General features: G+C 30.4%; 1 protein-coding gene across 1 annotated transcript in view; it reads left to right on the forward strand.

The window, feature by feature from the left end:
- Positions 1-14,773, forward strand: part of LOC142318316 (lachesin-like) — a 470,857-nt gene that overhangs the window by 432,873 nt on the left and 23,211 nt on the right. The window contains exons 9-11 of the mRNA XM_075354889.1: positions 4,711-4,860; positions 6,823-6,894; positions 13,790-13,882. Coding sequence (XP_075211004.1) covers positions 4,711-4,860; positions 6,823-6,894; positions 13,790-13,882 — 315 coding nt within the window. The remainder of the gene's footprint in view (positions 1-4,710; positions 4,861-6,822; positions 6,895-13,789; positions 13,883-14,773) is intronic.

Genomic DNA, 14,773 nt, shown 5'->3' on the forward strand with positions numbered 1-14,773 from the left:
CTTTTCGCAAATATTGGAAGGATGTCGGTCCAGGAACGTTAACCAATAACAAACGCAAAAAAAACATTCGCGTTGCTTATGATGAACTGTATATAATCGACCTAAAGTATTTGTCATAAGTATGTCGGCGAATCCTGGGACTGTAATGCCTCGTTTCCGTGGTTCCCAAGTTTCTGATTGTTTATTCCATGTAAAAAATTTAGGAACATCAGTATACATTAATGTCTTTGCGAATTGACCAACAACATCTTGTCGACTACAAAGGTTGAAAAATTCAGTAAGAGTTTTTTTTGGAGCCGTTAAAGCTTGTTGTAGTGCAGTCTGTTCTGTGAACTAAACACGCTGTCCGTTTTCAAGATGCACAGCCAAATGTACAACAGCAGGATCCCTTTCATGTATAGGAAACGTAAAAATGCGCCAAAAAGCTTCATTACTACTTATGTATCGACCCATTTGATAACATGTTATTTCGTCATTGTCGTTTACATTTTTAACAGCGAACATAGCTTTATCACTGTCCTTGTGAACATACTTACAAATGTATTTGATCGACTTCATAGTTCAACATTTATGTGCGCTTTGTAGGTTTTACACAGCAATGGCGAATATGGAACCACCCAGCGATTATCAATATCTACTCTTACACCGTTTGACAGACGCAATTCATATGATTGACTGCCATTGTCTACGTCTCTACGCCAGTATGATGGATAACCGTCAATATTGGTGATAGTATCAATTTGACATGATTTTGGAAAACGTTTCATACATTTTCCATTGTCCATACATGGTGACTTCATGTTTAGATTACCACATGGACCATGGATCATATTAGTAGTAACAATATCAAACAATTCTTGATCAACATAAGGATCTGGAATTTCCGCTGAAATAATTTTGTCAATTTCTTCTGGGCGTACTTTATCCACCAACCAAATTAAAATATGCACATGAAGTAGACCTCGTTTTTGCCATTCAACAGAGTAAAGCCAACAACGTGTTTCACCAAATACCAAGTGATGTGTAATCAAATTCATCAAAGATTTTAACTTTTGTTTAAAGACTCGTGCAGTGATATCTTGGCGATGCATCGATGTTTGACCTGATAACAGCAAATTTTTCATTTCATCCGAGTTTGGATTACACGTAAATGTGACAAAAAGATCTGGTCGGCCGTATGCACGTACGTAAGTCATGGCGTCTTGAATATATTCTTGCATATGACGCGGACTACCAATGTATGATGATGGAAGAATATATGCGGTACCGATGTTGTTGATGTCATTCGTTGCATCTACATTACCGATTACGGCGTCACGCAAATGAATGTACTCCTCAGCACGAAGTTTTACTTGACTAAATTTTATATATCGTAATCTCACTTTCGATTTTTACATACATATCAACAATGTACTGATGAAATAGCTGTCTGCATCGGAGAATGTTTTTATCTTCATTAGCACGAATCATCAACCGATATGCGTAGAAGTTCATAGCACTAACTTTCTTGATCAGTTCTTCACCTGCAAATAAATATATTTATGAGATAAACAGGAATTATTGGTTCAAAAAAAAGAATTATAAGATAATCTATAAGTTGTACCTGTAGTTGGATTCCTTTGTTTAATATTTAAATGATATCCATATTCTCCTTCCCAAAATACCAACGGATACTGCAAAGCATCGTAAGAACGATGATTGTCTTGAATTATTTGCATCGTATTATCTCTGCGTTGTATGCGAATGTCTAGACGTTCACATGGGTCACCAGCCATAACATCTGCAACTTCATTAATAGTTGGAACATTATATGTGCCTGCGTGCTCTCCATAGGGAACTTTGTCTGCTTTAATGACAATGACGTAGTTGTCGTTTTTCAAGCTGTTAGAAAGAGTCATGAATAACCGTACCAATTGGTTATAGTTTTGCAAAAACATTTCCAAAATCTCCACAATTTCTTGTTCCTCCATCTGCTCTATATGGTTGTATACGCAGCGTGTATGTGTTTGTTGCTCCTTATCGCCCATAAAGTAAATTTGTAAGAATTTTGGATCGGCATCAGGCATTGGAAGCAATGAACCAATTTGGTGGTACACTTGACGTTGAGTCTTGAATGTAGATTCAAAATTATGACCATCTTCATTATGAACAATTTTTGTTTCTCCAAATGATGTCATTTTGAATTTACGAATTTTCCGCAAAAACAATTTTTATTGAGATGTGCTTCCGGCTAATAGTGTTTTTAAAGGTTCCGGTGGTGGATTTAGCGGTGGCTGTGAAATTTTTTCAGATGCGCAACATAAACCAGCTGATTCACCTTTGTACTTGAAAGCATGACAATGTTGACACTCTTTGTTCATACTACCGATCGTGATTAATGAATGTGACGAATAGTCTATTTCAGGATCATATTCAAATGCGAGACGATTAAGTGATGCTCGTGCCAATGATTATCTTGCACTCGCCGTTGGTTACGTTCTCTATGTGCGTTGGTCGCTCGTTGACGTGCCTCTCGTTGTCTTAATGTATTAGCACGAAGACGTTGAGTGCGTTGCCCTGAATTTTCATTTGCACGTGTACATGCAACTTGATCTCTTAAATTTACATTATCCGTCGAGTGTTCTTCTACTGTTCTATTTAATCGACGATCATGGACCAATTGCGCGTCCCGAGTACGTCGACCAATATTTCTTGCTCTTCCACGAAGACGTGGCATTTTTCTGTAAAAATAAAATACTGTAAAATAATACACAACGAATATGAGTAACTTATTGAAGATGAAATTTTAATTTATTAACTGAAAAGATTTATTGTACCAAATTTTAGATAAAAAACGTGAAATTTAATTTTTTTGCTTTTTTTTATTTAATATTTCCAAAAAGGAATAATTTTTAATAAAAACAATTGAAAAAATTCGTTATGAAATCAATTAGCTACACAAATAAATTTGTAGGTTAGGGTGGTTGTTAATCAACGCACTTGTAAATTTGATAATAAATTATATGAAATATACTCACGTTGATTCTGCACTGAATTCGCAAAATGTATATTTATTTATGCACACTTCAAAACTCTTCAAACACTAATTATATTTTGATGTAATATTTTAATTAGCACACGATTTTTTGAAACACAAAATTACGAAATATTTTTCTCAATTTGATCGCAGCACCAACTGTTGGGACAAACTAAAATTAAAATAGAATATTATTGAATATTCGATACTGCGATGGTTAAATATTAAGACACGTTTAATATTTAACGTGTAAAAAAACATAGAAACAGCAAAAATAACAAAAAAAATACTCACAAATACAATAATAGAAACCGAACACGGTTGTTTGAGAGAACTTTTCAGGAGCCGAAAAAATACACGCCCGCCACGTGTCTTCGGTTGCTAAGACACGTTTAATAACAGTTTCAGCTGTTCATTTATTTGTTTACATTTTTATTTACTTTTGTAACTTTGTGTTTTTTATGTATTTGTGTTTAGCGCAGTCTGCCAGATCCAACGTAAAACATTCCAAAATCAACAATTACTTATAAATAAAAAATTAACTAAAAAAACATTTTTCAGTGAACCAAATTGTGAATCTAAACCATTCTCGAATCCCCTTGAACATACACAAAAAATTTCATCAAAATCGGTCTAGTCGTTTAGGAGGAGTTCAGTGACATACACACGCACACAAGAAATATATATATATATATATATAAAGATATTTTTTTAACTTTAATTATTAGTCATTAACTTATTTTTTTTTCACACTCTCAATTAAAATTATATAGTGATAACAAGCTTGGTTTTGATGAAATTGAACAACTAATCAAATAAAAACTAAAAACGTAAGAAACATTAAAAATTTTCTCAAAGATTTCTTAATTAAATAAAAAACAAAAACTTAGATTTGCCTTTATTTTTCACAAAAATAGCTTTTACGCAATTTATTTATTATAAGTAAAGTTTTTAATTTTTGTTATTTAAATAAAATTTGAATTTTCCACTGCTACCCTTTATAATTAAAGTAACTATTATATGAAACAAGATTTATTCCTTTGAGTCTATTTTAAATGTTTAGTACTAACTTTAATTCAGTAATAACAGCTTTTTCAACCAGTTACAAAACTGTAAAGTACTCAATTCAACCAACTAATATGTTACTTCATTTGTAAGAATAATTTATTCTTCACAAAATTAAGATATTCGATGATTCCTGTTCCTTTATTTTCCCTCTGGTAGTCTCATTAAATTTATGTCGTATATACAACCTTTTTTCACGTAAAAAATTATTTGATTTTTATACTAGCAAATGATTTTTTAAATGTTTTGCATTGTATTTTAAGTTTTTTTCTCAGTAACAATTATAATTACAATCGGCTCTCCTGCAGAGCCATAAGTAAGTTTCCTGACAAAAGCACGTGACAAGAAGGTCCTTAAGGAACCCCCAAATAAATAATATCAATAAATAGTTGCAAGCAAACTTAAAGTTAAATTTTACTTATTTTACTTAAAAAGGAAAATATTATAAATTAAAAAACTAAAATTAAAAGAAACATTTTAAAGCCCAATTAAACAGAACGAATACATTACTAAATAAATACATCAAAAATAAAATTCGTAAATAATAAAATATTAAAATTATATTTCTGAACAGTTTTCATATCAAAAGAAACATTGGAAAATAAATGTTGCAGATGTGGATGTTTCAGGTGACAAATATGAAGCTGTATCAATGGATAATGGTTATAACAAATATATGATGCTCAAGATACGAAGTGTAAGTAGAAGTGATTTCGGTTCTTATCAATGCGTGGCTAAGAACTCACTAGGGGAAACAGATGGATTCATAAAATTAGACGGTAAGTAGAAAACAATACATACATAATACACATAATTAAACCGGTAAGATAATTGATATATTGTTTTCATAATTAATTTTCAAATAATAAAAAGTATAATGCATTTTAACTCAAAAAGGTTAAAAGTTGAAATGCGGATTAAATTTTATCAAATAATGTAATTTTATTTTTTCTTTAATTTTATTTTTACCTTCAAATGAATCATTTTATAATTATAAAATCTAGCATTTGTGATAAAAAATTAGGCTTTCCTGTTGTACTCGATTAGAAACTTATTAATGTAATATATTGTTTCTTATTCTGACAGATATACATGCAATGTATTGTTTCGTACCAAAATCTCATCTTTCAGAATCTTTTTCTCTAAGAATAACTAAATGATTTCCACTTTACAGCCGGTCGCTTAAATACGAGAGTCTCTTAAATACGATGTCGCTTGAAGTTTTGAATACCAATTGCAATAAGTAGGGTCGCCGCGGTAACATACAAAGGCATATTCAGTCCAGCGAAGAACGGATCAAGAAAGCACTGCACTAGTTACTTTCAGTATTATGACCGGCAAGGGTTATTGTTATTCTTGAGAATGGCCACGTCATTTTAAGGAATCACTTATAACTCTATCACGTCATCTTATGCATTTATCAGGTACCTTCCTTTTAGCCGAGTTCATTCATCAACCTCATTTTATGAAAAATGAATCGATTTCATCGCGTATGTTTTATATAACAATATGCCGAATTCTCTTTTTCTCAATAATTAAGTAGCGACCCAACTCACAATGTATGAAAAGAGTTTAAATAATATTATTATTCATAAATCTACTCATAAAACTCAGGTAATATTAGTCATAAAACTACTAGTTTATTTGATTTTAAGCTGAGTAATGAATTATGAAGAATTTTCGAAATTTTAAGTCGCAGTTATTTTATAAGTTTTGTGTTGTTCTATGACATGCTAGTCACACTTCTTATTACTTAATAATTTGAATTTTTCGAATAATATTTCTCTGAAATGAAATTGAATACTACTACTTCCTTCTGAATACTTCTAAAACGCAAAAATATTACAAACAGAACTATGCATATTTTATTCTCAAATAAAATCAACCTTTTGCGATTTTCGCTCGTTGTTTCTGTGAGTCACGCTCTTATGGCCACTAGATATCACTTTTAAAAGCGTTGAGAAGTATCAGTAAAACTCTTTGCTGGAAGACCTATAATTAATTTAGTGAGACTCTTTTTGATTTCTACCTCGGAACTATACCATTACCATTCTCAGAAAATATTAATGTAAAATTAGCATTTATGTTTAGTTCAGAATTAATTAAACTTTATCCTGCGCTAAAAGTAATTTTATGTTTACAGTTTGCTCATTAGTAGAATGTGTACAATGAGTAAGAATGATTTATTTATCTAATAAGAGACAGTAGAACGATCATAACGCGTGAATATTGTCTAGTAGAACCTAGAACCACGATTAAAAATGCACAATCACGTAGGTCCAAGCACACAAATTATGCATGCACTGAATTATTTATTAATGTATGGCTAAGTGCATATTTTATCGTATAAAATGGTATTAGGAATTTTAATTTTATATATGTATATTTACGTCTGTGAATTTTATGTGCATAATATTATATAATTATAATATTAGAGTGTATGGTAAATAATGCTATTTTCTTCTTATGGTTTACTTTTATTTAAAACAAACAATTTCAGCATTAGGCGAATAGTTTATCAAAATAATCAAATTATTCGCATCCGCATTCGTATTCGTATGTGTGTGTGTGTTGTGTGTGCGCGCGCTATATATATATAAATATGTATTTACATAAGCCCATATGTGAATATCATATCATACCCTCCTATATACTTTGATAACAAACTACTCTAAATAATAGCTTACCTAGAAATATTCTCTTCATTAATCAGCTGCTTAACTTCAGCTTTTACGTTGCAGAGATTCCTGCACCGTCCACTACGACCACAAGTACAGCAGCAACTACACTCAGCACGAATTATAAAAAGAAAGGTAAGTTGAAATACTCGTTTTCATGCTTCTGTTCAGCTACATGTTTTAAAAATAATATGGTAAATACTCTCACTGTTTAGAACTAATCTTACGACTATTAAAAGTTAAGATTATCCTAAAATTCCAGGAAAGGAAGAGGTACTTTCTTTAAGAACCCTACTCTTTTTCTAGTGTGTTTTTTTTTAATTTTTAAAGGAAAAGGAACTTTTTGCGCAGCTTACGCGTAATTTGATCGAAGAAAATCATTGATCAGTAATCTATTGCTCCCGTCTGCTTAAAAATGCCTGAATCTTGCGAGTGTTTGAATGCAAATGGGATGCCGACTACCCGAAGCGAGCATATAATTTATTTTTTTCTGGGTGATTTAAAATTAATATATATTAATTTCAGTATATTAATTATCAATTATTCAATATATTACAAAATATATTATTTTGTAAACGATGTATTTTCAAGAAAGTCATCGATTTTAGTTATTCACAAATAACAATATACATCAATCTAGTGCTTTTGAAATAAAATAATAAAAGAATACGTGTTTTAATAAGAATTTGTAATACGAAAGTGTATGCTGATTATGATATTTTCTTCTTATGTACTATGATTTACTTTCATTTAAAAACAAACAATTTTAGGCATTAAGCGAATAGTTTATCAAAATAGGCAAATTATTCGTATACGCATTCGTCACCTGAAGACTTCGACAATGAGAGAACTTTCATATATTTTTAAATAAATTGTAACCCGAGACTACTAATTAAGCATATACCAGTTCCTATATGTTAGTACAATTTTGCAGACGCTAAATTTGTCAGATATGTCAGTAAAGTCGTTTTATTTTCTGCAGATTACAGATTACATATATTGTAGAACAGACAAGACCAAGTATCACTATATAAAAATGTTAATTTATTCATAAAAAAAATTACTTAAGAAGCTGCTTTTTGTTTAAGTATATTAAAAAATGTTATTACTATATCTGCAAACGATTTTAGTTTTCGAAGACTGAAAGAAACTTTGTTTCTCATAGCGACCCCTACGTACTGTGGAATATTAGGTAAAAAATTATGGCATTCCTAAGCGATGGAGGGTTTTCTTCCTAAACCCATCTGTTAAGTGATTTCATCTGATTTATGGTAATAAAATCTAAAATTTTCTTTTGTTGGTAGAAAATATTTTACTTGTTTGTTATTTTAAATCATGATGCAATTCCAATTTACAGTAGAATATACGCTGCAGAAAATTATTTTCTTGAACTATTGTTAATTAGTAACATTCTTATCGTGATAGCGTCAACACTATCATTGTTATTAATCAGATTTTTCTTGTTTATAATAATTAATAATTTTTTTTATAAGAAATGGAACCTGATAAAAAATTTTGATTAAAGAAAAAAAAAAGAAAAAGTAATAATACAGCCATCCAAAAATTTATATATTACTAAATTTTACTTATTCAATTCGTACTATTTATTTATTTTATGAGCTTTATTACCACTCACAGCCCCAAGAGTAAATGACGTTCGAGGTTTTCTGGTCATAAACCGAAGTTATATATTAATAAAAAAGAATACCGCTTGTGTTCCTAGTCTGTCCTGAGGTATAATATTGTCTTAACCATACCAAGTAATTCGATTGACTGCATTTTATTTGATATTTTTGATGAATAAACTTTTCTTTTGTTTTATCTTCTTTTACTTAACTCCGTGCACATGTAAGTTCCTAGATACTGCTTATTAAAATTAGTTAGGTAACACAAGCCTGCGATTTTTGTGTCGTTTAGTTTCTGACAATTGATTGTTATGTACATTTAGTGCTGAATCCTAAAATAACCTTCATTTTTTTCTATTATGTCAAGATTTTTCGCAAATCGAAAATTTAAAAATTTGTAAAAAGTTGAAAATTTTCAAAAATGTGATACTGTAAAATATACATAAAACGTATTTTTTTATAATAAATTAATGGCTTATATTATGCATTCTTATAGCTAAACAGTTGAATGGTTTGAAGAGGTTGGCGTGGGGGGAACAGGTTGAAGAAGACGAGACGTGGGAAAGCTTAGCCGACAGGTTGTAGAAAGACTTAATAAGATGTAACATGTTTATTGGAAGCTATCTACTCCTCACGACTAACATGGTGGGAAAAAGTGAAGGCCATTTTCGGATTGAGCGTTAAAAAGTAGAGAGACTAATTATCAAAAGTCAAAAAACTTTCATTCCACAATCCGAATTTTGCAGGCTTGTGCAATACGAGTATAATAAATAAATCTTTCTTTCTTTTTCCTGTTTAGCCTCCGGTAACTACCGTTTAGATAATACTTCAGAGGATGAATGAGGATGATATGTATGAGTGTGAATGAAGTGTAGTCTTGTACATTCTCAGTTCAACCACTCCTGAGATGTGTGGTTAATTGAAACCCAACCACCAAAGAACACCGGTATCCACGATCTGGTATTCAAGTCCGTGTAAAAATAGCTGGCTTTACTAGGACTTGAACGCTGGAACTCTCGACTTCCAAATCAGCTGATTTGGGAAGACGCGTTCAACACTAGACCAACCCGGTGGGTATAATAAATAAATCTGAAAACTTACAACTGTACTCATTTTTTAGGTAATCTAATCCTATCATCACACCTACTTCATGAAATACCCCAATCCCTCCGTAATTAAAGTAAACTTCGACATATATTTTTCTTACTCTTATTTCTGATAAATATAATACAATTAACTCTAAAATTATTTGTACTTCTCTTCAATATTTTTAAGATGTAATTCTCTTCACATAAATAATTAAAAATTTTAATGTAATTTTCTGCTGTTTATATTTTCTTTCAATTGCATTAGTGAAAGACTAATTAATAGGAAGTTTAAAATAATTTCTTTATAACCATTATAATTCAGAGGTTTTATAATTAATTAATAATTATAAAACCTCTGAATTACCACTAATGATTATAATAATTATTTATAATTTTTTTAAGTTTTCAATCAACGTCCTATTACCTACTTGGTGAATTTGTATATAGTCCATGAGTCACTGAACATATGAAAAAAATAATACTTTACTTTTCAGCCTACATTAAGAAATAAATACAATAAAAGTCCAATACAACGCGGTTGTTGGGGTACGATATACTTAAATGTGACCGCAAGTTACAAAAATTCATCCTGCGGAGCTGGAGGCGGGAAATATTCTTGCACTAATAAATAACAGTATTATCCAATATTTTTAAAAAATTGCTCAACAGTTATGCTATTGATTCCAGTTTTGCAGCTGATCTCAATTTATACTGCACGCAGTTTACACTAAACTAATTTTGCAGTGTGTTAAAAAAGTAGTAATTTGTTTTTTGACGGATAAACGTTCCGATTTTTCTTCTCGTTATTTTTTTTATTGTAGAAAGTTAGAGGAAATGAATACTGTTATATTCAATTTGCTACTCTATCCATAAAATCACTTTCTTTTGTGAGTTATTACTTCACAAAATTTATAATCTCTGTTACCGCCTCCATACCATTTTCATCATTATCATCTTCGCCATTATCTCATTTTTATTATCGTTTTAGTTGTGGACAGCATCGAGTATATCTTTATCAGATGTGCACTCTGAAACTAGCTCATTGTTCTCAATATCTACCCAGTCATTCAAATCATCAATCATTATTTCATAATGCAGAACACTACAAGCTGGCTTTATGACATTCATCGTGAATTCTGCAACTAAACAATTTCCGCCGGTGAAAATTTCTTCAGAGTTTCTTCTTTTCAGATGGATGGACTTAAAGAAGGTTTCCATTTCCTCGTAACAATTCACAGGAGTGTTGAGCAGTTCATGGTTGTAATATGCTTTGAATACCCTTATAATATACACCTTGGTCAATGGCTGGATCGTTGACGTAGTGTATTTTGGCAAAAACATAACTCTGACGTTCCCATCTCAAGACTATAGCAACAGGTGAATACGTTGAATAATGTCGAGACTAAGAACAGCTCTCTCTTCAAGTTTAAATGACCGCAGGCATTTTCTCACTGATGAAACTATTTCTCATGGAACCACTTTGCAAAAATTTCAGCAGTAATCCATCCATTTTTCAATGTACAAGAACGTTGTTACTAAAGCCATATTACCATGTTTAAAACACTTGGACTACAACTTTCCCCACCTGCATACACGTTTAATTTAATGCTTTCTATGTTTACTGCGAAAAGATAACGGTACCCTTGCACTTCGTCGTATTAAGAACCACTCGTATAAGCAATCATCAAGATCACTACCTTTGCCTAATTAGTTTTTCTTTGCAATCAAATTTCACTTTATCTGTGTGTACAGAATTTACAGTCTTTCATCCATCCACTAATTCTTTCTTCTGGGACGCCACACTCAAATGATAAACTTGCTTACCCGTTTTTTACAGGGTCGATAATTCTCTGTCTATCTCCTAGCGAATATCCTTTCCGCTTCGCGATATTTTGAATTGTGAACTCGGGACTTTACACACAGAATGCATGATTCAGACTAACATCCGTAGGTTTTTAAGAATTTCTACATTATGCATAATTTTTAACTGTTGTAGAAGTACACTATTTTTTCCATGTCCCGTTACTTCTGTGAAATCCTCTGTCACGGTCAACTGAGTGGTGCGACGACGGGGAGTCTTAACGGTAAAATTGTACTGCATAACCTCTCTCTGTAGAATATTTCCTGTTTTAACTTAACATTCAAAAGTAAAAATTTTATTAAAAAAACTACTGTGTGTTTTATCGGGAACATACTTACCCCGTGTTACATCCGAATCTGCGGTGTTTTAAACCGGGCTTCTAATGTCCATAAAACTTTATTCAAAATCAGGCACAAATTACAAAGGCGCCGGCCTACATGGTACGAGTCGTAAATGTGCGCGTAAGTAACGGTTTTATTTCTCTATTTTATATATCGAATACATTTTCTAACTAATTTTAATACTTTAATATCATTATGACAAAAATAAAAACTCCACCAAGACTTGATAGAAAACAAACATTCTGCCAAGTATATCTCTAATAGTAAAACATTCTTTAAATTATCTGACGTATAAACATGAAAAGGTAAAGTAATTATATCGATTCACATCAGTAATTTTTATGAATTACAGTTTTTTAAAGTAAATAATGCAGTAATATAACTGTTAAAAAATTAATAACACTTGCGTATTAGTATGATAGTAGTTACTTTGGCTAAAACCTGTCGGGATGTTATATCTGGACATTAATAGTTACAAAGTTACAAAATTACGTTACAAAGTTCTTTTCATTCCAGTTCACAGAAATTAATAAAATGTATTGATCCCTTTTTAAAGAAAGCAAAATATAAAATGCCTTACCTAATTTTTTAAAAAGAATTTTGACAACTTTGATTAGCTGTATTCTTTAAAAATGTCCAGTAAAGGATTGTGGTAGAAATTACCCTTTTAAGATTATTATTAGTTCTAAAACCAATGAACGTTTTGGTTATCAATAATAAAAATATGTGTCTGCAAATACGGAGAAAATGGGATCGGTTTTAGAGTAGTAATGTTAACATTCTAAAATTCAAAAATTTAGATTGTTTTCTATTTATGTGTTTTTTAACCCTTATGAGAGATTCAAATGGTTGGCCGACGTTCCCTACATGTTCTTTCCCTCATGTTGCACATAAACATGATCATTTCTTTAAAATAACCTGTAGTGAAAGAATTTAAATGAAACACGCATGTCTTGATGGTATTTTAAATATTGATTAAGGGCTAATTTGATGAGTATAACGAAATAAAACAGTGTTATTTAAATATAAAATAGTTTTTATAAAGACATTGAGTTTAAACTTACTTAGGCTTGAAGTGAACTAATAATATTTTGTTTAATAGTATATATATATACATACACACACACACACACACATATATATATATATATATATATATATATATATATATATACACATACACTATATAATATAAACGATAAAAGTAAGTTTAAAACGTTTCAAAGATTTATTTTCGTAACCAGGCATGTATATCTAACTAATTTAAAAATATTGTATATTTATTTTAGTTAATACCTGGAACAGTATGTTTCTTGAATAAGTTAAAATTATCATAATGCTTTACCTCATTAATAATATAATGAATATATAAGATAATCCTGACATTTTTCTATCATATATTAATTAAATAAAATTCTTATAATAAAAATTGACCTAAAAGAATAATAGGATTGTCAGACAGTACGAATTCCATAATATTAAATCCTACAGCAGTTGTGTTACATTTATTACGGATATTTTACAGTGGTGATATGCTGCCGGTTTTCAACTTCATTGTAAATAATAATTACTGTTTGTTATTATAATGTTATATTGTATTATACAGAATGTAGCGATAAAGGATTCGCAGAGATTAAATTAATGTGGCTATGGTTCTATCATAATTTATTAATTCCATCTAGCTTACGCATTAATATTTTGTTGAAAATATTGAATTTTAGGTAATGTTAAATAAATGTGAAACGTATTACCGAAAAATTTGTATCCATTATGAGATACTAAATTATTATAATAATTCGTACATTCAAATAATTTATTATATGAACTAACTTATCATACATTCAATATATGACTGCATCCGAATGACCGGTATCGGTTAAAAATTTTAAACGTATTTTTTGCGTTATGGTATATTTCAGAATTGTACTATTTAAATTAAAAGTTATAAAATTCTCTTAATATAAATATTAAAAATAATTAAAACTGAAAGTTTTCGGTTTTATAAATACAAACACAGACCGGTAAAAAACAAGTAATATAAGTTTAATAAATAGAAGTAGGGAATAATCTTTGTTTTATTAGAACGTGATTATTATTCCCCTCATTTTTTTTCAGTAAAACCAGGCAACAACAAACTTTGGAAAGAAAGACAAGCAGAAAACTTAGTGCCCCAAGGGGACCATGGCACAAGTGAATGGAGAGAGACAGGTAGGACAACACATTTTTATCTAATTTACTCATTTTAAATCAACATTGAGCTTGCAGTGAACGAAAAAAATTACAAAAAAATTATATGTATATTCATACACACACGCACACGCACACACGCGCGCACACACAAAATTCTTTTTCCATGCGAATTTCAATTTATTTTAATACTTTCATTTCTTTCCGTTTCAGTATTATAATTCATACCATCATTCTGCCATCGCAAACGGCACTATCCTACTAAAAAACTTTTTGAAATTTCTATCACAATAAGTGATAATTTTGCATTCGATCAGCTTAACATTTTATTCAGTAGAATACTTTTCTGACCTTATTTTATTATTATTAACGTAAAAATCATTTTGCATTAATATTGTTAAAAAATAAGTTAATTTACAAGTTACATTTTTTTATCATTCAAACAAAAACATGCCGTATATAGTGTGGTTCAAAGTATAATCATTGATTGGGAGAGAATTTATAAAAATATAATCATGACAAATATTATATTAAATTTATTTTAAAAATATGACACGTTTATAAAAAATAAAATAGTGAATTTGTTTAAAAATAATATTAATAATAAGTACGATGGAATAAAATAACATTCAGATCCCAGGTATTGTAAGGGTCGGAAGTAATCAACTAATAATATCTATTGCTTCATAATAACTATTGGAGCGTTAATTTGTTTTTACATTTCCTGCCCTACTCTCTTTTAATTGTGACGAATGTGAAGCATCTGAGCTGCCGATAGTGTTGCTTTATTTAGTTGCAATGGTGTTCACCATAATAATAACACTTTACTGCAGTAAATACAAAGAAGGTGACATATAAAATTGAGTACCCCTACACAACAACGGGTTTGACGACCCAAGGCCAGCACCGATG

The sequence above is a fragment of the Lycorma delicatula genome, chromosome 1 (assembly GCF_047948215.1).
Source record: "Lycorma delicatula isolate Av1 chromosome 1, ASM4794821v1, whole genome shotgun sequence".
Taxonomy (NCBI): domain Eukaryota; kingdom Metazoa; phylum Arthropoda; class Insecta; order Hemiptera; family Fulgoridae; genus Lycorma; species Lycorma delicatula.